This window comes from Oryx dammah, unplaced genomic scaffold (genome assembly GCF_014754425.2).
Source record: "Oryx dammah isolate SB20612 unplaced genomic scaffold, SCBI_Odam_1.1 HiC_scaffold_18, whole genome shotgun sequence".
Taxonomy (NCBI): domain Eukaryota; kingdom Metazoa; phylum Chordata; class Mammalia; order Artiodactyla; family Bovidae; genus Oryx; species Oryx dammah.
The window spans coordinates 44,722,111-44,748,524 of record NW_024070202.1 but is presented as its reverse complement, the minus strand read 5'-3'; the positions used below and the strand labels follow the sequence as shown (position 1 = coordinate 44,748,524).

Sequence of the window (26,414 nt, the reverse complement as noted above, 5' to 3'; positions counted from 1 at the left end):
GTCCTTCCAATGAACACTCAAGACTGATCTCCTTTAGGATGGACTGTTTGGATCTCCTTGAAGTCCAAGGGACTCTCAAGAGTCTTCTCCAACACCACAGTTCAAAAGGATCAATTCTTCAGTGCTCAGCTTTCTTTATAGTCCAACTCTCACATCCATACATGACTACTGGAAAAACCATAGCCTTGACTAGATGGACCTTTGTTGGCAAAGTAATATCCCTGCTTTTTAATAAGCTGTCTAGGTTGGTCACAACTTTCCTGCCAGGAGTAAGCATCTTTTGATTTCATGGCTGCAGTCACCATCTGCAGTGATTTTGGAGCCCCCCAAAATAAAGTCTGCCACTGTTTCCACTGTTTGCTCATTATTAGAGAAATGCAAATCAAAAATATAAAGAAGCATCACCTCACATTGGTCAGAATGGCCATCATCAAAAAATCTGCAAGCAATAAATCCTGGAGAGAGTATGAAAAAAACAGAAACCTCTTGTACTGTTGGTGGGAACGTAAATTGATACAGCCACTATGGAAGACCTTATGGAGATTCCTTAAAAAACTATGAATAAAACTACCATAAGACTCAACAATCCCACCCATACACCCTGAGAAAACCATAATTGAAAAAGACACATGTACCCCAGTGTTCATTGCAGCACTATTTACAATAGCTAGGACGTAGAAGCAACCTAGATGTCCATCAGCAGATGAATGGATAAAGAAGCTATAAAGAAGTACATATATACAATGGAATATTACTCAGCCATATAAAGGAACACATTTGAGTCAGTGCTATTGAGGTGGATGAACCTAGAACCTATTATACCGAGTGAAGTCAGAAAGAGAAAAATAAATATTGCATGTTAAAGCATATATATGGAATCTATAAAGATGGTACCAATGAACATATTTGTGTGGCAGCAATGGAGACACAGACATAGAAAACAGACTTTTGGACCCAGTGGGGAAAGGGGAGAGTGGGACAAAGGGACAGAGAAGCATGGAAACAGACGCTCTCATACATGAAACAGACAGCCAGTGGGAATTTGCAGTATGACTCAGGGAACTCAAACCAGCGCTCTGTGACAACCTAGAGGGGTGGGATGGGGTGGGAGGGAAATGGGAGGGAGGGTCAAGAGGGAGGGGACATATGTATACCTATGGCTGATACATACTGATGTATGATAGAAACCAATACAATATTGTAAAGCAATTATCCTTCAATTAAAAAAAAAACACAAAATAACTTCTCTAGAATCTTCTACTTTGGGTAAGCAGAACAAGATAGTTCCTAAGAACAGTCCAGGTGTTGAAATAATATTTGATTTTTTTTAAAGATTAAGCACCAGCTCTCTCTCTTCCTCTCCCACGTGCGTGTGCTCTTTCTCTCTCTTTCTCTCCCGCGTGCGTGCGCTCTTTCTCTCTCTCTCCCTCTCTCTCTCCCTCTCTCTCTCTCTCTCTTCCTCTCCTGCGTGCGTGTGCTCTTTCTCTCTCTCTCCCCCTCTCCCAAGAGCTGTAACACTGATTTGCCTAAGAGCTATAACACGGTTTGTCCAAGACCCGAGAGCTGTGACGCGCTGAGGGCTTTAATGTCCATTGCTCCAAATCTTTGTTGTGACGAGACAAAGAACTGAGGAACATACACTCGCGTGACATCTATGGTGCCATGACTCGGATGTATCCTGGCTGAAACAACCTCCGCGTGGAAGAGGCCAAGCACAGCCGGAGCTCAACTCAGTGAAGCTCCCACGGTAGAGGCAGAACGTAAAGAAAATCCAGTGCAGGGGAAGGCCCATCGTGCTGGAAACCAGGACAGCAAAAAACAAACTCAGCAGAAAGCTCACGCGGCCCAGTCTCAGATCCCAGAAGACCTCTGGTTAAGAAACCTTGGACCACTGGACAAAACCCCGAGAGGGACTGTCAGACGATCCTCTGACCAGTCCTGAGGAAATCTGGAACACTGATGGAAGCAGCTTTGTCTTGGATGGAAAAAGAAGAGCCGGGTATGCAGTAGTCTCCAATTTTGAGACCATAGAGGCTAAGCCTCTGCCACCAGCAGTCAAGGTACCAGGACATGACTCTTGGATTCACTACGCACAAGTCAAGCTATGGAAGAAGACGGAAGAGGACACTCAATACACCTGTCAACAAGCTACAACATACAGTGCCAGTTCAACAAAGATATAAAACTACAGCCGATGATGAAAAATATCACACCCTTTGATGGACACCACTATAAGGACTCTGAGGCTTGAGACTAGCAAGAGGGCGAGGCCCAATACCCCTCGCCACCCAAGTTCAGCAGGAAGTAGCCAAAAAGACCTCGACACCCCTATTCCCAAAGAATTGGGCCTCCCATATCTTGAGGGGGGAATGTTAGGTAGAATAGGGAAAAGGAGTCCAAAATGGCGATGGCTAAAAAAACAAGGAAGGTCAAAGGAAGGTCCGAGGACCTGAGTGAAGACTTCAGGTAGAAGAAACAGCACTCCTGGCTAAGCCCAATTTGCATAGGGCAGGCCCAGGTGGAGGGAAACATATAAAAGGAGGAGCCAAAGCACTCTTTCTCTCTCTCTCTTCCTCTCCCACGTGCGTGCTCTCTCTCTCTCTTCCTCTCCCACGTGCATGCGCTCTTTCTCTCTCTCTCCCTCTCTCTCTCCCTCTCTCTCTCTTCCTCTCCCACGTGCGTGTGCTCTTTCTCTCTCTCTCCCTCTCTCTCTCCCCCTCTCCCAAGAGCTGTAACACTGATTTGCCTAAGAGCTATAACACGGTTTGTCCAAGACCCGAGAGCTGTGACGCACTGAGGGCTTTAATGTCCATTGCTCCAAATCTTTGCTGTGATGAGACAAAGAACTGAGGAACATACACTCGCATGACAGAAGGAATGATGCTAAAGCTGAAATTCCAGTACTTTGGCCACCTCATAGGAAGAATTGACTCATTGGAAAAGACTCTGATGCTGGGAGGGGTTGGGGGAAGGAGGAAAATGGGACGACAGAGGATGAGATGGCTGGATGGCATCACCGACTCGATGGACGTGAGTTTGAGTGCACTCCAGGAGTTGGTGATGGACATGGAGGCCTGGTGTGCTGCAGTTCATGGGGTTGCAAAGAGTTGGACACGACTGAGTGATTGAACTGAACCGAACTGATACTGTATTGGTGTTTTTCTTTCTGGCTTACCTCACTCTGTATAATAGGCTCCAGTTTCATCCACCTCATTAGAACTGATTCAAATGTATTCTTTTTAATGGCTGAGTAATACTCCATTGTGTATATGTACTACAACTTTCTTATCCATTCGTCTGCTGGTGGACATCTAGGTTGCTTCCATGTCCTGGCTATTATAAACAGTGCTGTGATGAAAACAAACAAACAAACAAACAAACAAAAAATAAAGATTAAGCACCAATAGAACATGGAAGCAGATTAACAGTTTTATTCTTGGGAGTTCTATTTCTAACAGGATATAAATTTTCCACGTGTTTGGAAGTGATAACAGGATATAAATTTTCTACGTGTTTGGAAGTGACAGTGTTGTTATATTTTTTGACATTCAGTGTTGTGCTAAAAGGAAAGGTTAGTTTAAACAATGAACAGAAAACTCTTGACCTTATGCTGGTAAAATTTTCATTTTGATTTTGGATGAGGAGAATAGCGTTATTAAACAACTGCAGTTTACTTTCAAACAATTTTTTTTATTCAAGTAAATGGGTGTTTGGAGAATTTTGATACAAATGTCTCTTAGGAAAATTTATCAGGAAAATTATGAAAGACATTACATACTGTCAAGAAATTTATGACTAGAAAATGTCCAGTAACTATGAGCCTTTGGGAAAATGTTCAAAATAGAGTTTATATGGTGAGGATTAAATTTTATGTTGAGAGGTGTTTTGTGACTCATTCTATTCTAGGCAGGGTGGCGGTCAGGTGAGAACAATCTATCATTCTAGAATGGGGAAAAGTTTCTGTGGAAATTGTGTAAGGAAACGAGTCTTAAATGTAGAAAATCAGAGTATGAATCTGAGATCTGAATAATTGTGTGTTATGGATTGAATGTTTGTGCCTCCACCAAACTCATGTGCTGAAGAATGAACTCCCAGTGAGATGATATGTATCTTGGGGAGATAAGCAGGTGTAGATGAGGTCATGTGGGTAGAGTCCCCATAATAGCATTATTGCCCTGAGAAAAAGAGGAAGAAAAACCAGCGCTTCCTCTCTGCCGTGTAGGACACAGCAAGAAGGCAGCTGCCTACAAGCCGGGAAAAGAGCCCTTACCAAGGACCAGACCTGCCAGTGCTTTGACCTTGGGCTTCCCAATCTCCAGGAATGTGGCTCGGTCTATGGAGTTTTGTTATAGTAGCCTGAGCTGACTGAGGCACTGTCTAACCTACAGCATGCAATCTAGTCTCTCCCATCTTCAGTTTCCTGATTTGTATAATGGGGATAAAGTTGATGTGATCTATAAGTGAACATGCCTACCAATTCTAAATGTGACCAAACCAATGCTAAACAATCCCACTGGTACACAATCGATGGTGGAATGGACCCAAGACATTTACTCTGACATTTAAAAACACTATGTCTAACGATGACCTGAATACTAGTCAATCTTTAAATACATTCACATTCTAACAATTTTATTTTTAATCTCTGGGAATTGTGAAAACTGGCCTTTTTGAGGCAAAGCAGTGTTGCCAAAAAATATCTTTGGGGAATTTTCATTTCTTGTCCCTAAATTTGGCTCTGTTTGTTCTGATGAAATGAGTATTTCAGGACACAGGTTGCCCTTAGGACAGGGGTGACAAAAAAATAAACAGGGTTAAGAATTTGGCTGGGCCCATCATGGGAGAGATGGGGATGGGGATGATCTATAGCAAGGGTGGCCAACTGTGGCCTAAGGGACAAAACTGCCCCCCACCACCTTTTCTTGTATGAATTTCTAACTAAGAATAGTTTTTACATTTTAAAATGTAAAAAAAAAGACAATTTATCTCTTGGTGAATTGTTGTTCGATGAGTTGAAGACATCTCTTCTTGGCCCACAAAGTCAAAATATATACTTTTTCGCCCCTTTTTAGAAAATGTTTGTTGATGCGTGATCAAGAAATAACTTAGAAATACTATAGTTTAGTGAATAAGACCCAGGAAATCAAATAAGTGGTAAAAGTATCCTGGAGCTAAAGGCATTTACCCCTTACTTTGATGATCTATCAGACAGTGAACTGGCAAGACGCTTGCTACTCAACAGTCAATCCCTCTGCTCTTTCTTGCTGACAGAAGCTTGATTTGGTTCAAGAGTCCACTCTCCATGAGCTTCAGGGGAGGATTTTCCCACTCCTAGCCTCATCTCTTTATCTACTTGTGTACTGAAAACCACGATTTCCCATTAATACTCAATTCTAATCTAACAGCACAGAGTTCATTCTAGTTTTCTTCCTTTCCACACTCACAACTATACTTTCTCCCAGAGGGAGAAACCTGGATCCCAATTTTCTAGGCTTTTAATTTACTCGGTCTATCCACCTCTTCCCCATAGGTACCAATCTCTTGTTGTCATAGCCACATTTCCTGTGCAAGTACCACCCTCCTTATACTCCTGATACTCCACACAGGCCAGTCCCTCATCTCATGAATGGATGTGATTCTCACATCACTAAGTTCCATCTCCACCCTACCCCTCATTATGATCACTTGACTTTCTTTCCCTAGGGTCCCGCTCCTTGACTAGACCCCTTTCCTGTGCACTTGGGCTCTAAGCCCTGTGCTGGGCCAGCCTCATGCTGCTGGTGCCTCAACTCCCACACCATGCCCTCCTCTTCCAGTCCCTACCCCTCTACCCTGTCTCATCTGGGGTGCCCACCTCTCTCACCAAAGTTCCAATGCTCCAATGCCTTTCACAGGCACATTTTTCTCATTCCTGCTTTTTATTATTGTTTTTTTTATAAACCTCAAGAAATACATATATCTCAACCTGATAGTCATCCTTCAGCTTTACCAAGCAACTCGAACATGTAGTCCTTGCAGAATGACTTGGCCAGTGTATACATAACAGCATTTTGATTCTGTATATATGCATTAGAATACAGTACTTATCTTTCTGTTTCTGACTTACTTCACTCTGTATAATAAGTTCTAGGTTCATCCACCTCATTAGAACTCAAATGCGTTCTTTTTTATGGCTGAATAATATTCCATTGTGTATATGTACCACAACTTCTTTATCCATTTATCTGTCAATGGACATCTAGGTTGCCTCCATGTTCTAGCTATTGTAAATACTGCTGCAATGAACAATGGGATACATGTGTCTCTTTCAATTTTGGTTTCCTCAGGGTATATGCCTAGGAGTGGGATTGCTGGGTCATATGGTGGTTTTATTACTAGTTTTTTAAGGAATCTCCATACCATCTTCCATGGTGGCTGTATCAATTTACATTCCCACCAACAGTGCAAGAGTGTTCCCTTTTCTCCACACCCTCTCCAGCATTTATTGTTTGTAGACTTCTTGATGAGGGCCATTCTGACCAGTTTGAGGTGATAGCTCATTGTAGTTTTGATTTGCATTTCTCTAATAATGGCATCTGGTCCCACCACGTCATGGAAAATAGATGGGGAAACAGGGGAAACAGTGTCAGACTTTATTTCTGGGGGCCTCCAAAATCACTGCAGATGGTGACTGCAGCCATGAAATTAAAAGACGCTTACTCCTTGGAAGAAAAGTTATGACCAACCTAGATAGTATATTGAAAAGCAGAGATATTACTTTGCCAACAAAGGTCCATCTAGTCAAGGCTATGGTTTTTCCTGTGGTCATGTATGGATGTGAGAGTTGGACTGTGAAGGAAGCTGAACGCTGAAGAATTGATGGTTTTGAACTGTGGTGTTGGAGAAGACTCTTGAGAGTCCCTTGGACTGCAAGGAGATCCAACCAGTCCATTCTGAAGGAGATCAGCCCTGGGATTTCTTTGGAAGGAATGATGCTGAAGCTGAAACTCCAGTACTTTGGCCACCTCATGAGAAGAGTTGACTCATTGGAAAAGACTCTGATGCTGGGAGGGACTGGGGGCAGGAGGAGAAGGGGACGACAGAGGATGAGATGGCTGGATGGCATCACTGACTCGATGGACATGAGTTTGAGTGAACTCCGGGAGATGGTGAGGGACAGGAAGGCCTGGCATGCTGCGATTCATGGGGTCGCAAAGAGTCGGACACAACTGAGCAACTGAACTGAACTGAACTGAATAATGAGCAATGTTAAGCATCTTTTCATGTGTTTGTTAGCCATCTGTATGTCTTCTTTGGAGAAATGTCTGTTTAGGTTTTTTCCCCACTTTTTGATTGGGTTGTTTTTCTGGTATTGAGTTTTATGAGCTGCTTGTACATTTTGGAAACTAATCCTTGGTCAGTTGTTTCATTCGCTATTATTTTCTCCCATTCTGAGGGTTGTCTTTTCACCTTGCTTATAGTTTTCTTTGCTATGCAAAAGCTTTTAAGTTTAATCAGGTCACACTTGTTTACTTTTGTTTTTATTTCCGTTACTCTAGGAGGTGGGTCATAGAGGATCTTGCTTTGATTTATGTCATCGAGTGTTCTGCCTATGTTTTCCTCTAAGAGTTTTATAGTTTCTGGTCTTACGTTTAGGTCTTTCATCTGTTTTGAGTTTATCTTTCTGTATGGTGTTAGAAAGTGTTCTAATTTCATTCTTTTACATGTAACTGTCCAGTTTTCCCATCACGATTTATTGAAGAGGCTGTCTTTGCCCTATTGTATATTCTTGCCTGCGAGGACCGTTGGGATTTTGATAGAGATTGTATTGAATTTGTAGAGCAGTTTGGGTGGTACTGACAGCTTAAGTACTTTTCTTGTTAGTATTATCAATTCCTTGGATATTTGATAAAATATTCTTTGAATCTGCAGGGTTTGTGTGTGTGTGTGTGCGTGTGTGTTTATTCTTAGGCAGATTTCAAATTCCGGTTAAATTTCTTTTATTGTTATTGTTATTATGTCCTCCAATCTATTAACATGGGATATTTTCCTATTAATTTAGGTCTTAAATGTCTTTCAATAATGCTTTATTGCTTGCAATGTACTAGTCTTTCACCTTAGTTACATTTGTTTCTAGATATTTTTGTCAAAAGTGAGGTTTTTAAAATAAAATATTTTAGGCATGCACAAAAAATATAATGAATGTAATCACTAATCAGCTTAAGAAATAAGATTTAACAAATACAATAAGCCTCTCTGACTGTATTTTTTTCCCTCCCTCAGATGTAACTGGTTTCTTAAATTTAGTGTTGATCATTTCCTTACATATCCTTCCCTGATAGCTCAGTTGGTAAAGAATCTGTCTGCAATGCAGGAGACCCTGGTTCAATTCCTGGGTCAGGAAGATCCACTGGAGGAGGGATGGGCTACACACTCCAATATTCTTGGGCTTCCCTTGTGGCTCAGCTGGTAAAGAATCTGCCTGCAATGTGTGAGACCTGAGTTCAATCCCTGATTTGGGAGGATACCCTGCAGAAGGGAAAGGCTACCCACTCCAATATTCTGGCCTGGAGAATTCTATGGACTGTATAGTCCATGGGGTTGTAAAGACTCAGATATGACTGAGTGCCTTTCACTTTCTTTTCTTTTTTCCACTTCTTTTTTAAAAAATTAATTAATTTATGTTAATTGGAGGCTAATTAATTCACAATATTATGGTGGTTTTTGCCATATATTGACATGAATCAGCCATGGGTGTACAGGTATCCCCCAGTCTGGAACCTCCCTCCGTCCTCCCCCCTCCCTCCTTATTCCATCCCTCTAGATGGTCCAGGGCACGAGCTTTGAGTGCCCTGCTTCATGCATCGAACTTGGATTGGTCATCTATTTCACATATGGTAATATACATATTTCAATGCTATTCTCTCAAATCATCTCACACTTGCCATCTCTCACAGAGTCCAAAAGTCTGTTCTTTATATCTGTGTCTCTTTTGCTGTCTCATATATAGGGCCATCATTACCATCTTTCATATACATGCATTGTAAATTTCATATACATGCACTGATATACTGTATTGGTGTTTTTCTTTCTGACTTACTTCACTCTGTATAACAGGCTCCAGTTTCATCCACCTCATTAGAACTGATTCAAATGCATTCTTTTTAATAGCTGAGTAATATTCCACTGTGTATATGTACCACAACTTTCTAATCCATTCATCTGCTAATGGACATCTAGGTTGCTTCCATTTGCTAGCTATTGTAAACAGTGCTGCAATGAACATTGGGGTACACGCATCTCTTTCAATTCTGGTTTCCTCGGTGTGTATGCCCAGCAGTGGGATTGTTAGGTTGTATGGCAGTTCTATTTCCAGTTTTTTAATGAATCTCCACACTGTTCTCCATAGTGGCTGTACTAGATTGCATTCCCACCAATAGTGTAAGAGAGTTCCCTTTTCTCTGCACCCTCTCCAGCATTTATTGTTTGTAGACATTTTGATAGCAGCTATTTGACTGGCATGAGATGGTACCTCATTGTGGTTATGACTTGCAGGTCTCTGATAATAAGTGATGTTGAGCATCTTTTCATGTGTTTGTTAGCTATCTGTATGTCTTCTTTGGAGAAAAGTCTGTTTAGTTCTTTGGCTCATTTTTTGATTGGGTCGTTTATTTTTCTGGAATTGAGCTGCATGAGCTGCTTGTATATTTTTAGATTAATTCTTTGTCAGTTGCTTCATTTGCTATTATTTTCTCCCATTCTGAAGGCTGTCTTTTCACCTTGCTTATAGTTTAGTTTTTTTCGCTGTGCAAAAGCTTTTAAGTTTAATTAGGTCCCATTTGTTTATTTTTTATTTATTTCCATTACTCTGGGAGGTGTGTCATAGAGGACCTTGCTGTGATTTATGTCAGAGAGAGTTCTGCCTATGTGTTCCTCTATGAGTTTTATAGTTTCTGGTCTTACATTTAGATCTTTAATCCGTTTTGAGTTTTTTTTGTGTATGGTGTTAGAAAGTGTTCTAGTTGCATTCTTTTGCAAGTGGCTGACCAGTTTTCCCAGCGCCACTTGTTAAAGAGATTATCATTTCTCCATTGTATATTTTTGCCTCCTTTGTCAAAGATAAGGTGTTTATAGGTGTGTGGATTTACTCTGGGTTTTCTATTTTGTTCCATTGATCTCGATTTCTGTCTTTGTGCCAGTACCATATTGTCTTGATGACTGTAGCTTTCTAGTATAGTCTGAAGTCAGGCAGGTTGATTCCTCCAGTTACATTCTTCTTTCTCAAGATTGCTTTGGCTATTCAAGGTTTTTTGCATTTCTATACAAATTGTGAACTTATTTGTTCTAGTTCTGTGAAAAATACCATTGGTAGCTTGATAAGGATTGCATTGTATCTATAGATTGCATTGGGTAGTATACTCATTTTCACTATATTGATTCTTCTGATCCGTGAACATGGTATATTTCTCCATCTATTTGTGTCATCTATGATTTCTTTCATTAGTGTTTTATAATTTTCTATAGACAGGTCTTTTGTTTTTTTTTTTAGGTAAATTATTCCTAAGTATTTTATTCTTTTCATCACAATGGTGAATGGGATTGTTTCCTTAATTTCTCTGTTTTCTCATTGTTAGTGTATAGGAATGCAAGGGATTTCTGTGTATTAATTTTATATCCTGCCACTTTACTATATTTATTAATTAGGTCTAGTAATTTTCTGGTGGTGTCTTTAGTGTTTTCTATGTAGAGGATCATGTCATCTGCAAACAGTGAGAGTTTTACTTCTTTTCCAATCTGGATTCCTTTTATTTCTTTTTCTTCTCTGATTGCTGTGACTAAAACTTCCAAAACTATGTTGAATGGTAGTGGTGAGACTGGGCACCCTTGTTGTGTTCCTGACTTTAGGGGAAATTCACTTTCACCTTCATTTCCTTACATAGTATGATAGGCAGAATAATAATTGCTCCCCCACCCCACCCTGGTACCCCACCAAATCCTCAGAACCTGTGAATACAAGGCAAGAGTCTTAGCAGATGTGAGTAAGTTAAAGAATTTGAGATGGTGAGGTTATCCTTGCTTATCTGAGTGGATCCAATGTAGTAACAACGTCCTTATAAATAAAAGATGGAGTTAGTTAGTTAATGAAAGTTGTTCAGTCGTGTCACATTCTTTGTGACCCCATGGACTATACAGTCCATGGAATTCTCCAGGTCAGAATACTGGAGTGGGTAGCCTTTCTCTTCTGTGGGGGATCTTCCCAACCCAGGGATTGAACCCAGGTCTCCTGCACTGCAGGTGGATTCTTTACCAGTTGACCCACAATTCAAGCCCAGGAATACTAGAGTGGGTAGCCTATCCCTTCTCCAGCAGATATTCCCAACCCAGGTATTGAATCAGGGTCTCTTGCATTGCAGGAGGATTCTTTACCAACTGACTATCAGGGAGGCAGGGCTTAAATACATCTCTCCAAGGGCCAGATAAAAATCAATATCTCTGATTTTATGACATAGAGATGTTGCCAAGGTCCTGGGACCCATATCTCCTTGAATGTAAATTAGTAAGGATCTTCCTGACATTTTGGGAGCTTGACCTAGGAAAATAGGCTGGATTATACCCATTTGACATTCTTGGGGAGAAAAGAAAATTTTTATCATCCTTTCAGATCAGAGAATTAACTAAACAGATAGCTACAGATCTAATCTCTGTAGTTCACATAAAAGTAAAGTGTTTATAGAGGAAGTAAAGATAAAATATTACCTTTATTTATTTTTTAAAACATTACCTTTATGTCATACAGATTTCTGTGTCTCTGGAGGCTAGAGTTTTTTGCAGGAGCACTGAGGAATCCAGGAAAGATGATTTCCTCAGAATGATTTATCAACAATGGAGAGTTCTGATATAACCTTTCATCATGATTGTGGATTTGTCAATTTCTCCTTGTATCCTTGTGGCTATGTTTTCAGATGCTTACACATTTAGAATTGTTATATATCCTTAGTAGATTGTTAGAATTATTTTAATTATAATGTAGTGACCTTCTTTATCAGATAAACTTTAAAAATCCACCTAAAGTACAGTGCTGAACAAGATGAACACAACTGAAAGGAGATTTTTGATAGCTATATTAATATAAGAAGGAAAAACTTAAAAAAGCAAAAACATTATTAGGGATAATCTTTGTCTTACCACCGGTGCTGCTGCTGCTGCTGCTGCTAAGTCGCTTCAGCTGTGTCCTACTCTGTGTGACCCTATGGACAGCAGCCCACCAGTCTCCTCTGTCCCTGGGATTCTCCAGGCAAGAATACTGGAGTGGGTTGCCATTTCCTTCTCCATTCCCACTGGTGAATTTTGTTAAATTTATTATTACTAGATATACTTAGATTCAGTTTTTCATTTCATTTTATACTATTTGGTTTTTTTTAATGTGCTTCCTTGTTTTGTCCTTTCCTGACTTTATTTGTTGAATTTAAAAAACTATTCCTATTCTCCATTTTTATATTTTAGAAGATATCCATTCTATTTCTTCTATTTCAATGGTTTCACTTAAATATTTTTAACATGCCCATTTACCTTAGTAAGGCTTAAAGCAAGTGAATATCTAAACTTTCTTCCTGAATAATTACCAGAATTTAGAACACTTTAACTCTGATTACTCTCTCCAGTCTTAGAATATTAGTATTTTCTAGTGGTTTTGTCCCTTGGTTTTTGTACCCCCCTCTTAGTCATCATCATTATATGCTTTTATAAGGTTATTGGGTTTACTCCTATCCTTATTAGTTTGTTTGCCCCTCATTACTATTTCATCTCACTCCTTTTTTCTTACATAAACATCATTTACAAGTTCCTTTGTGATGGGTCCACTGAGGCAAACTCTCTCAATCTTTGTCATAGGGTGTCTACTTAATACTCATCCTTGAGTTGTAATTTACTTACATGTGGTATCTGAGATTGATAAGTATTTTCTGCTGACTTTTGCTTTCTGAGACTAAGTGACATTCTTTTATAGATAATCTGTCTCTGGTTGCACTTTAGGTTTTCCTTTGTTTATGGCCTTTTGTAATTTCACTACAAAGCCATGGAATAAGTATCCTGTTTGGGATTTCTTGTGATTCTTAAATCTGAGAATTGTTGCTTTTCATCTTTCTAAAGCATTTTTATTTGTAATATTTTTGAGTTTTGCTTTGATTTCCATTTGCTCTCTTCCTTTCTTCTGGAAATTCTATAAGGGTATATATAGAATGTTGTATAATGTTATCTATAACCTTTTTATGTTATATAATATGCTCTTAACTTCCTTCATATTTTCCGTCTCTTTCTACCTCTGTGCCTTACCCTGTGTAATTTTATCTTAAATAATCCAGTTTGCTATTTCTTGCATCAGCTGGGTTTCTTCCGCTATTTAACTCATGGTTTTGAAAAAGGGTATTAACATTTAGCTATAATATGAATAAGGTGATAAGATGAGAATCTAAAGTGATACATGATGACTATGGCTGATAACACTGGGTTGTAAAATTGAAATTTGCTAACAGAATAGAACTTAAATGTTCTCATAAAAATGAATTAATTAAAATAAAGATATATATGTGAATGTTAGATGTGTTAACTAGATGGAGGAATACATATATCAACTCACTACAACATACATTTTAAATATATTCCCAAGAATCCTGTAACTTTGAAAAGAACCCAGTTCATTTCAGCATGATTGTTGAATGCCTTCATTTAGGGAAATCACTCGCTTTCTAGCAGAATGCTACTTTCATTCAGAAAACAAAACAAATCTACCCATCTTCTTCACCGTCCTTCTGCAACTATCAGTTTGATCACACTATATCAAAGGCATCACCAGATAAGTTCCAGAACTCTAGATGAAATTTCTGTCTTTAGATAAAATGCAAGCACATAAACCCCTGCTACCACAATATATGGATTGCATTCTCCTTATTAACACACACACACACAAATGGAAAATGCAAAAGTTAGATCAAAATTCACATGTTTTTCAAAGTTGTATATTATTTTTCTTTGTGTTTAGATTTTCTCCTACCTCAGTTTAAGAGATTTGGTAATATGTGGTCAAGTTAATCGCTCCTGGTTGTTGATGACACAAATGGGCTCATTGTGGAATGGTGTAAGTAGACACTACCTGAAGCTATGTCTTTATTCTAGTTCTTAAAGGAGAATAGACTGCTATAAGGCCACCTTATAGAAGTAATGGGGACTACCTTCTTCCCTGCTCCACAACATGGGATAACAAAAAGGAGGTACACTTGTTTCACTTTCGTCCAGGCACAGCCTGAAGGAAAAGATAAAAAATGTTATTTGAAGAGATTTGATAGAAGTATTTTCTAATTTAAATAGTAGAAATAAATTGAATGTTATTTTTTGGATTGAAATAAAGCTTTATTATATCTGAGTTAGGCTTAACATTGCCTTACTCAAGGAGCTCCAGAGATAGACTAAGCAAAATGCAAGAAAGGTGCTTATTGTAGAGTCTGGCATGTGGGCAGCACTCAATAAATATTAGCTACTGTTCTTAGTTCAAAGAAAAACACAACAAAGCCGCACAAAATATAGAGTAAAAGGGAAAAAAAAAAAAACTACTGAGCCTAAATCAGGCTAAAATAGACAACATGTAAACAAAGCTTGTTTGATAATTCTTGGTGTGTTTGCATGCATGTAGACATATATATATAGAGACATATATATATATATATATAGGAGAAAGCAATGGCACCCCACTCCAGTAGTCTTGCCTGGAAAATCCCATGGACAGAGGAGCCTGGTAGGCTGCAGTCCATGGGGTCACGAAGAGTCGGACACTGCTGAGTGACTTCACTTTCACTTTTCACCTTCATGCATTGGAGAAGGAAATGGCAACCCACTCCAGTATTCTTACCTGGAGGATCCCAGGGACGGGGGAGCCTGGTGGGCTGCAGTCTATGGGGTCGCATAGAGTTGGACATGACTGAAGTGACTTAGCAGCAGCAGACATATATATATTCAGACATTTTCTAATGTGGACTCCTAGGCTCATGCCTCTTGTATTCTTGTCATTGCACTATATTTGTACTATTCCCATAAAGTAGAACATGCTTTATTTTTCATTCCAAAAAAACGTTGGGTGGTAGGTCTTAGCCAATGATAAAAATAAGCATATATTATCCTTGATGACCTTTCTTTTCTTTTTCTTGGATGACTGCTTTAATCTTAATAACTGTGATCATTTATGCCATCAACAAATGTTGGAGTGGCAACATTTTCCTTGTTGCCTATGTTCGGTCAATAGCTGGCCTTACCACCCCTCCTTAATTGTTATTGATTGGAGGACTAATGATATCATGTGCTCAGACTGACCTATGAATAAGTGATTGGGGTCATTCTGCAGAAACTTTGACAAAGAACTCAAGAGGAGTTGGCAAGGTACAAGGACTCTAGCTCCATAATCATCACAACATCTTTACATCCCATCAGAGCACCATTCCATTCTTGACTATAGTGTTCTACTCTTACCTTATGTAGCAATGGTAATTAAAAAAAATTTGCTTGTCTTAATTAACACCTCTTAGCTACTAAATTTAGTATTCTTGTGTTAGATGTAATTTTTAGTTGAAGGCAGAGATTCTTAAACTTTAGAATGCATCAGAATCATCAGAAGGGATTGTTAGATTGCTGGTTGCCACCCCCAGAGTTTCTGACTCAGTGCCTCTGAGGAAGGGCTTGAGAATTTGCATTTCCAGTGAGTTCCTGGGTGATGCTGATGCTGCTTGTCCCTGGACCACAGTAAGAACCACTGGTTTAAAATAATAAATCTCTTACTTATGTGATAGATTAGGGAGTGTCACTTTTTCCTTTGGAAAACCCATAAAGAAGAAATAAACTGAATCCAAATGGTCTGGGAAAGAAAGAATATGTGCCATATTAAATCAGGACAAATCTTACAGAAAACTGGCAGAAAAAGCCAACACTCCTGCCCAGAGACCTCACTGGGTAAAGATGGAGAAAATATGAGTACACGGCAGTGAAGAGCAAAGCCAGAGCAGGAAGTTAGTTTATGTTCGGCAAATTTCTCTTTCTACAATTATCTGTTGCCCTTCATTTACATTATTTCTGTCTTTATTCGTGAGTGCTCAAATGTGACATAACTGTAATAAACATTTTAGCATGAAGAATAACTTTGTTCAGAAAGCAGTAAGAAATGGGATGTTCAGTACACTTAACCTTTTAGCTGAAAGGTAGTATTAGCACTATGTTATTGTTATCAACTATACTTCAGTTAAAAAAATACGATGTTGTTGTTTATCCACCAGCCCTGGCCATTCAGAGGTTACAGAAAATTCTGTGCTTTTCAGTTTTATACACTGCACTCAGATCATCTTTCCTTATCTTTAGAACTACCCCCACAAACTTATAAACTATGGAAAAGCCATTATAATCTGTATACTATATTGTCTTTCCATAGTCAAGCACTCAATGTATAGTTTGTGCTCATGAAAAGAAGCAGGCACACATTAGTGATGAATGAAGAAGGGTCCATTAACATTGAAGTAGGGGGAAGCCTTGAGGCTCACCTGGAATGATGGGGGGCAGGCATCCAGGCACTCCACGACAATTGACTCTTGTTGGGTGGTGGATGTGAGATCCTTGCCCTCCCAGCTGTCAACCTGGACTAGACATTTGGAATCTGTTTGTAATTAAGCCTGGGAATGACCACAAAAACCCTAACAAACAAAAGAGAGTGATGAGATAAAGAAATTTTAGTTCTTGATGCTTTAAAAATATTTTAAAATTTCACATGCCAAAGATCTCTCTCATTTCTTAACATTTTTGTTTATCCTTTTTAGATCGATTTTTCTGCAGTAAAAAATATAATCACAGATAAATATATAGTGTCTATTTTGCAAAGGTGGCGTCTAAATGTGCTGCGCTTGAATTTTCGTGGTTGTGTTCTCCGATTGAAAACTTTGAGATCTGTCAGTAAGTATGTTTGTTAACTGTTTGTTTTGCTTCCCTGTATTTTAAAATGGCAACTTCAGTTACAGTCTTAGGCCATGAGAATGCCTATCAAAACTATTTAAAAGTCCCATAATACAGTCAGCTCTTCCTGGATTGTATGCCCTGAGACCTGGTCCTTTGGTCATTCTCACTGATTTTTTTTTGTCTAGCATTTGTGTATCTATATATCATCAATTTATCCACAATATAAGAACATATTCTCACTAAAGAAATAATAATAGACAGTAGAAGAAAAAATCTACTTTCATCTCTCTCAAACCCATTCACTTACCCAGTGGTACTCAACATTATCATTTTTTCTGTTTTTCTAAAATACATTTAAGCATTTGTGATTAAAAATACACAATTTTAATTTTTAACATTAAAGGGATAATATTGTTTTATATTTTCTTTTATATCCTGAAAATCTTTTCATGTCAGTACATATAGAACTACTAAATTATTTTCAAGTACTTAAAATTATTTCCCTGATTTTAGGGAATACCATACTATGGCTATACCATAGTTATTTAACTTTCTTCCCACTGATGGACCCTGAGGCTATTTCCAAGTTTTCTAACTTGCTTTGTAAACTTTGTGTTTAACTGTCTTAGTTCATTCAGCCTGCTATAATAAAGTTCTGTTTTGGCTGGGTGGCTTATAAACAACAGAAACTTATTTCTCATAGTTCTAAAGCCCCGAAGCCTAAGACCAGGGTGCCTAGTCTTGGTTGGGGTCTAGTGAGGGCCTTGTTCTGGTTGTTGACTTCTGTATTCTTCCTGTATCCACATATGGTAAAGAGCAGGAGAGAGAGCTCTCTGGAATCCCCTGAATAAGGGCATTAATCCTATTCATGATAATTCCATCTTAATTATGTCCCAAAGTCCCAACCTCCTAATAGCATTACATTGGGGATGAGGATTCCAACATATGAATTCTGGGGGGACACAAACATTCAGCCCATTGCATTAAAATATATGTCCTTTGAGGTGCATTTTAAAGTTTCCATATATATATTTCTGCAAATGATAGAAAAAAATAGATTTCAAAATATCAATATGAATGATAAAGATATTAATGGATGAAAACAAGTTGCAGGATGATATATATATAATCTAATACCATTTGCATATAAGTTTTCAATGTGTAAAATAATACTATATATTCATATTTTGAAATAATTTCAGTACTATATATTTAAGGTCACTTGTATACACATACACAGACACACACACAGACAGCAAAATATAAAAAGCATGCATGTGAATGAAAAACTCCAAACGCAAGACAGTGGTTACCTCTGAGATAGAGAGAGTCGAATGAAATGGGGAAGAGGTTCACAAGGGCTTTCAACATTATCTGTATTATTTTAATTGAAAAAATACAAAGTGGAGTTATTCTGACTGGTTATTGCTGGTGCTGCAGAAAGTGATGGTTTCATATATAATGTCATTTTATCTGATCATATATTAAACTGCCTTCCTAGTTTTAATAGTTTGTCAGTTGATTCTTTTGGGTATTCTAGGTAGACTATCATATCATCTGGAAATATTTCCATTCATTCCTATTCTTATATCTTCTACTTCTTTTTCTGGTAGGAAGGATATGCAGCTATCTTGTCTTGTTCTTGAATCCTTTTCTCATATTTTTAATGATAATAGTGTTAATATTACTGTATATTCTAATTTCTGGGACACACTTTCACAAAGACATAATGCTGTTTCAAACTTTTACAGCAGCCATCTTCTGAATGTTCCTCATTCAATCTGGTAATGTTTGCATTTGAATTTTTAGGAACTATTAATTTCTGATCCACCAAGACCATCCCTGTTGTCTTCCAAGGACATGATAGATTAGAAAAATTTGTTTCTGGTAATTTGGGTAGGAAAGGAAAATTTAAACAGGTACTTAGTCTGCCATCTTAAACCAGTTTATTACTTTTTCTTTTTTTGTTCTCTTTTCTTTGTGATTTGGTGACTGTCTTCAGTGTTTGCTTGGATTTATTTCCTCTTTTGTGTGTGTGTGTACCTGTTTTACATTTTTGTTTTGTGGTTATTATGAAGTTTATGTAGAGAAATCTTTATATATATTTGATTTTTAAGTTGCTATTCTCTTAAGTTTGAATGCATTTTTACTCCCCTTCAAGTTTACTGTTTTTGACATCACAGTTCATACCTTTTGTTTTGTGTATCTCTTAACTACTTATTGTTGATACAGATGATTTTACTACTTTTGTCTTTTAACTTTCCTATTAGTTTTATAAGTGGTTGATACACTACCTTTACTAGATACCTGCCTTTACCAATGACATTTTTTCCTTTTGTAATTTTCATATTTCTAGTTGTGGCCTATTCTTTTCGACTTAGTGAAGTCCCTTTAACATTTCTTATAAACCCAGTTACTTTCAGCTTTTGCTCCTCTCTAAAACTCTTGGTCTTTTCTTTGAATCAGAGTGGTAGCATTGTGGAATATTGTTTTTCCCTTTATCATTTAAAAAATATCACGTCACTCCCTTCTGGCACGCAGAGTTTCTGCTAAAAAGTCAGCTGATGTTAGTTCCCTTATTGCTTTTCCCTAGCTGCTTTTAAGATTTTCTTTTTAAATTTTTGCCATTTTAATTATTGTGTATCTTGGTATGGACCTCTGAGTTCATCTTGTTTGGGACTCTTGGTGCTTTCTGGACCTGAGTGTTTGTTTCCTTTCCCAGGTTAGGGAAGTTTTCAGCTATCATGTCTTCCAGTTTTTTGCCCTTTCCTCTCTTCTTCTTATAATGCAAATGTTAGTACACGCAGTTGTGCTAAGTTGCTTCAGGCATCACTGACTCTGTGTAATGCTATGGACTGCAGCCTGACTGGCTCCTCTGTCCATGGATTCTCCAGGCAAGAGTACTGGAGAATACTGGAGTGGGTTGCTGTGCCCTCCTCCAGGGGATCTCCCCAACCCAGGGACTGAACCCATATCTCTTACATCTACCTGCATTGGCAAGTGGGTTCTTTACCACTAGTACCACCTGGGAAGCCCAATGTTAGTACACTTGATATTTTTCCAGGAGTCTCTTAAAGCATCCTTATTTTAAAGAAATTGTTTTTTTCTCTTCAGATTGGGTGATTCCACTACTCTTCCAGTTCTGTTCCTCTGTATCATCTCATCTACTGTTGATTTCTCCTAGTATATTTTTATTTCAGTTATGATATTCCTCAGTTTTTTTTTTCTAACTCTTTGTTAAACATCTCACTGTGTTCATTCATTCTTCTCCCAATTAATTGAGCACTTCTATGATCATTACCTTGAATTCTTTATTGCATAGACTGTTTATTTTTATTTCTCTTAGTTCTTCTTCTGGAGTTTTGCCTTGTTACTTCATTTGGAACATATTTCTCTGCTATCTCATTAAGCCTAATTCTCTGTTTTTATTTCTATGTGTTTAGGAAATGTAAAAAACTTACCAATCATGGAAGAGTGGTCTTATGTAGGATATGTCCTATGGGGCTGAGCAGCACACTCCCCACTGGTTACCAGAGTTAAATGCTCTAGGGCTGTCCTCAATGCGGGCTGTGAGGGTCCTTCTGTTGTGGCAGGGCCAACTACAGTGGGCAGTCTGGTAGACATGGCTGACTCCTGGTGTGTTTGGTAGAAAGACCCTGCTTTGTTCAGTGGTTATTGGCCCACTGGGTTGGCTCTGAGGCCTGGCAGGTCTTGGGGCTGGTGTTCACCAGCTGAAGGATGGGGCCAGTTCCCAGGGCTGCTGGCAGTAGGCCTTATGGGGGTGTCTGGTTGCCATAGCTTATTTAATAAAATCACTGTTCATTTCAACAACCTTGAATCTATCAAAGATTAAAAAATTAATCACAGAGATGTTTCAGCTTTTTCAGTTCCCACCCCCCCCCCAGCTGAGCTCAGTTGATTTATCGATGTGCCTAAAGCACCCCACTCCAGTACTCTTGCCTGGAAAATCCCATGGACAGAGGAGCCTGGTAGGCTGCAGTCCATGGGGTCGCTACAAGTCGGATACGACTGAGTGACTTCCCTTTCAGTTTTCACTTTCATGCATTGGAGAAGGAAATGGCAACCCACTCCAGTGTTCTTGCCTGGAGAATCCCAGGGACGGGGGAGCCTGGTGGGCTGCCGTCTATGGGGTCGCACAGAGTAGGACACGACTGAAGTGACTTAGCAGCAGCAGCAGCAGCAGCAGCCAGAGTATATGAGGAAACACTTGAGCATACATTTGGCAAGGATACACATAGTGGTCTTTAAGTCCAACAGTTGCATTTTTGAACCCGAGCAAAACAGATTCATAAGGGATGAAGGCTCCACTTGACTGCAGTTTTTCTACACAGACTCGATGACTGGCAAGATGAGATCAGTTCAGGAAATGCTTGACTTGTAAATAGCAAACACCCTCTTCCAACAACACAAGAGATGACTCTACACATGGACATCACCAGATGGTCAATATTGAAATCAGATTGATTATATTCTTTTCAGCCAAAGATGGAGAAGCTTTATACAGTCAGCAAAAACAAGACCAGGAGCTGTCTGTGGTTCAGATCATGAAATCCTTATTACCAAATTCAGACTTAAATTGAAGAAAGCAGGGAAAACCACTAGACCTAAATCAAATCCCTAAAGATTATACAGTGGAAGTGACAAATAGATTCAAGGGATTAGATCTGATAGACAGATGCCTGAAGAACTATGGATGGAGGTTTGTGACCCTGTATAGGAGGCAGTGATCAAGACCGTCCCTAAGACAAAGAAATGCAAAAGGCAAAATGGTTGTCTGAGGAGGCCTTACAAATAGCTGTGAAAAGGAGAGAAGCTAAAGGCAAAGGAGAAAAGGAAAGATATCTCCATTTGAATGCAGAGTTCCAAAGACAAGCACAGAGAGATAAGAAAGCCTTCCTCAGTGATCAATGTAAAGAAATAGAGGAAAACAATAGAATGGGAAAGACTAGCGGTATCTTCAAGAAAAGCAGAGATACCAAGGGAACATTTCATGCAACGATGGGCAAAATAAAGGACAGAAATGGTATGGACCTACAGAAGCAGAAGATATTAAGAAGAGGTGGCAAGAATACACAGAAGAACTGTACAAAAAAGATCTTCACAACCCAGATAATCATGATGGTATGATCACTCCCCTAGAGCCAGACTCTAGAGCCTAGAATGTGAAGTCAAGTGGGCCTTAGGAAGCATCACTATGAACAAAGCTAGTGGAGGTGATGGAATTCCAGTTGAGCTATTTCAAATCCTAAAAGATGATGCTGTGAAAATGCTGCATTCAATATGCCAGCTGCTGCTGCTGCAGCTGCTAAGTCGCTTCAGTCGTGTCTGACTCTGTGCAACTCCATAAACGGAAGCCCACCAGGCTCCCCCATCCCTGGGATTCTCGTAAACTCAGCAGGGGCCACAGGACTGGAAAAGGTCAGTTTTCATTCCAATCCCAAAGGAAGACAATGCTAAGAATATTCAAACTGCCGCACAATTGCACTCATCTCACATGCTAGCAAAATAATGATCAAAATTCTCCAAGCCAGGCTTCAACAGCACATGAACCATGAACTTCCAGATGTTTAAGCTGGATTTAGAAAAGGCAGAGGAACCAGAGATCAAATTGCCAACATCCGTTGGATCAAGAAAGCACGAGAGTTCCAGAAAAACATCTACTTCTGCTTTATTGACTATGCCAAAGCCTTTGATTGTGTGGATCACAACAAACTGTGGAAAATTCTGAAAGAGATGGGAATACCAGACCACCTGACCTGCCTCCTGAGAAATCTGTATGCAGGTCAAGAAGAAACAGTTAGAACTGTACATGGAACAACAGACTGGTTCCAAATCAGGAAAGGAGTATGTCAAGGCTGTATATTGTCACCCTGCTTATTTAATTTATATGCAGAGTACATCATGAGAAATGCTGGATTGGATGAAGCACAAGCTGGAATCAAGATCACCGGGAGAAATTTCAATAACCTCAGATATGCAGATGACACCACCCTTATGGCAGAAAGTGAAGGAGAACTAAAGAGTCTCTTGATGAAAGTGAAAGAGGAGAGTGAAAAGTTGGCTTAAAACTCAACATTCAGAAAACTAAGATCATGGCATCCAGTCCCATCACTTCATGGCAAATAGATGGGGAAACAGTGGAAACAGTGAGAGACTTTATTTTGGGGGCTCCAAAATCACTGCAGATGGTGATTGCAGCCATGAAATTAAAAGATGCTTGCTCCCTTGGAAGAAAAGCTAGGATCAACCTAGACAGCATATTAAAAAGCAGGGACATTACTTTGCCAACAGAGATCCATTTAGTCAAAGCTATGGTTTTTCCAGTGGTCCTGTATGGATGTGAGAATTGGACTATAAAGAAAGCTGAGTGCCAAAGAATTGATCCTTATGAACTGTGGTGTTGGGGAAGACTCTTGAGAGTCCCTTGAACAGCAAGGAGATCAAACCAGTCCATCCGCAAGGAAATCAGTCCTGAATATTCACTGGAAAGCCTGATGCTGAAGCTGAAACTCCAGTACTTTGGCCACCTCATGCGAAGAGCTGACTCATTTGAAAAGACCCTGATGCTGGGAAAGATTGAAGGTGGGAGGAGAAGGGGATGACAGAGGAGGAGATGGTTGGATGGCATCACCAACTCAATGGACATGAGTTGGAGTAAACTCCGGGAGTTGGTGGTGGTAGGGAGGCCTGGCATGCTACAGTCTGTAGGGTTGCAAAGAGTCGGACATGACTGAGCGACTGAACTGAACCGATGTAGAGTGCATGATGAAACACCTGAGCATACATTTGGCAAGGATACACATAGTGATTTTTAAGTCCAGCAGTTACATCTTTGAACCTGAGCAAAACAGATTCATAAGGGATGAGAGGCTCCACTTGACTGCAGTTTTTCTACACTGACTTGATGACTGGCAAGATGAGATCAGTTCAGGAAATGCTTGACTTGTAAGTACTCCCAAAGATGCACATTTATGTTTCTAGAATTCATAGAATAAAATACTTAATTTGGGGGGAATAGAATTTATGAAGTAATTTTCCAGGTTGCCTACCATATTCATGTTATTATTACTGATTCTCTCATTAATACTGATTAGTCACAGTGTTGACTGATACATATTACATCTCCCCATTTACTCACCAAATACTCTGCCTCCTGCAGAAAGAAGCCCCCAAATCTCACAGAATTTAGCCAAGTAGATTCTTATTACTGAATGGCTTCTATTTGCCAGAGCAGGAGCCTTATTCAGATTTCTCAGAAATGGGTGCTAATTGATCCACAGTGAAAACTCCAGGAGAGGGAATGTTTAACAAATGAATAATCCACAGTTTAATATTAAATATTTTTCTCAAAGAGTCAAGATTTAGGTCAGGACTGACCCAGACTTAGGACTCAAGAGACCTTAGCTTGTAGTAAATCTTATTGATTTCAAAAAAAGGAAAAAAATCACAGAATCTTAGAACTAGTTGAAAAACACAAACACTTGGGTATTTGAATAAAAATTCAGGTGATATTTAAACATATGTGTTCAAATATGGAGATCTCAGGATTGTATTATTTTTGACTACTATAAAATATACTTTTAAAAAAGTCCTGAATTTCATCACCTGTTGAATAGAAGGAAGTTGCAAAGACAAGTTATTAAATGATAAGTAAGAAATTGGCAGGAGAGGAAGCATCTAATTATTCATTCCATCATTGATCAGCAAAGCTTCCCTGAGAAACTATGAACTCTGACACATAAAAATAGCAATCTTAAACTTTTAAAAACACATTTAAATTTTGGCCAAGGAAGATAGTAGCAATTCTAAACAACTTACTTTTGGATGATCCAGATCAGTTTGTATCACAGTGTGTTCCAGAGCTTTATTTCCAAATAGATCCCTGGGTATAATCCTGCATATAAAAATCAACCAATAAAATTCCCAACTAGCCTCCCAAAACTAAACCAGGGAGTAATTTGGGTCCTTTGTCTGAATCAGATTTAATATCCTTATTCCTTTCCGGAACCTTCACCTCTCCATTGTGTGCCTTTGTGGCTTTCTCCACCATCAAATCTTGGATATTTTCTTTAATATTCCACTCTAAGTGCTCATCAACAATAAGTAAATTTATTATATCTCTCTGGTAACACTTCAAATTTAACAGCTGCCTTTAACATACCATGTTGAATAATGTGAGAACTTGCTTTGAGAACCAGTGTCTCTTAAGTCTCCACCCTAACCCAAACCATAGGAAAAAGGGCATAGAGGTTAGAACCTTACAATGCTGTGTCATTTCCTGAACCACAAGCTCCAGGAATTCTTCCTGTTCCCCAGTCTATTGGTTTCCTATACATATTAGTACAGATTTAACTGACTTGACCCAAAGATTGTCTCCAGCCCTCACAGGCGTTTCAGGAGAAAAAGGAGGTGTTTCAGGAGGCATACTCTATGCCTCGGATTCCTCATCTTTTAGAAAAGGCAGATAATATTATGTACCTCAGGGGGATCTTGTAAGAATTAGAAAAAGAATATGTGAAGCTCTTAGCACAGTGTCTGAGCTCTAGCAGGTGCTTCAGAAATGCTCAACAGAATTCCCAGGTGGTCCAGGGATTAGGACTGGGCACTTTTGTTGCCATGGCCTGAGTTCAATCTCTGGTCAGGGAACTAAGATCCCATAGCCACATGGCACAGCCAAAAAAACATGTTCAATACTATTTATCATGTCTATGCTTTGGAAATCTGTGCAGGTATCAAAGATCAGTTGCTAAACTTTGTATGAATACCTTGATATAAGAAATGAAAATATATTCAACTCAATATGAAAAAGGAAATCTGCATAAAAAGTTGTATTTCTAATGATATGTACATATTTCATTTTATTTTTCTAATAGAATAGTACTATCAAAATACAAACTGATGGGGTTAGTCTCCAAATACTTCCTCTCTTTCTGATGATCTGTTTTTCTAGGTGAGCTAAATTTAACCTGCAACCCCATAGGGCTTCTCTTCCATACCACCTGCTCCCTCAGTTGCTTCTGATATCAATTTCTTTTTTGTTTCTTTTTCATCTCAAATCCTGACTGAATCCTAATTTCATCCTGTTTTATGCTCCTTCACATATGAAAGGCTCAGATCCTTCTCACTGACAGGCGGTTCCATAGCCTAAATTCTGTTAAAACACCAGTGCTCTTTCCACACTTACTAGTGTTTATACCTGTTCAGGGTTCATGATTCACACCATGTACAACTGCTTCTCAGAGTCCGGTCTTCTAACCAATTTCTAATATAATTCTCAGATTCTTGGCTTATTGCATGTGACAATTCTTCCGGTTTAGCTTGACTTTTTTTTTGCAAGCATCAGTGAAAAGTAGTGGAGAATTTGGGTTTACCAGGACCTCATTTTGGAGTGCACAGGAATCAAACATGGAAATTTATTCAGTGTATAAGCT

At 38.9% G+C, this 26,414-nt stretch overlaps 1 protein-coding gene across 1 annotated transcript in view; it reads left to right on the top strand.

Annotated features, from left to right (window-relative positions):
* The window catches only part of FBXL13 (F-box and leucine rich repeat protein 13), a 201,303-nt gene that overhangs the window by 42,195 nt on the left and 132,694 nt on the right, over positions 1–26,414 (top strand). Inside the window, exons 7-8 of the mRNA XM_040260768.1 lie at positions 14,018–14,113; positions 16,827–16,959. Of these exons, the coding sequence (XP_040116702.1) occupies positions 14,018–14,113; positions 16,827–16,959 (229 nt within the window). The remainder of the gene's footprint in view (positions 1–14,017; positions 14,114–16,826; positions 16,960–26,414) is intronic.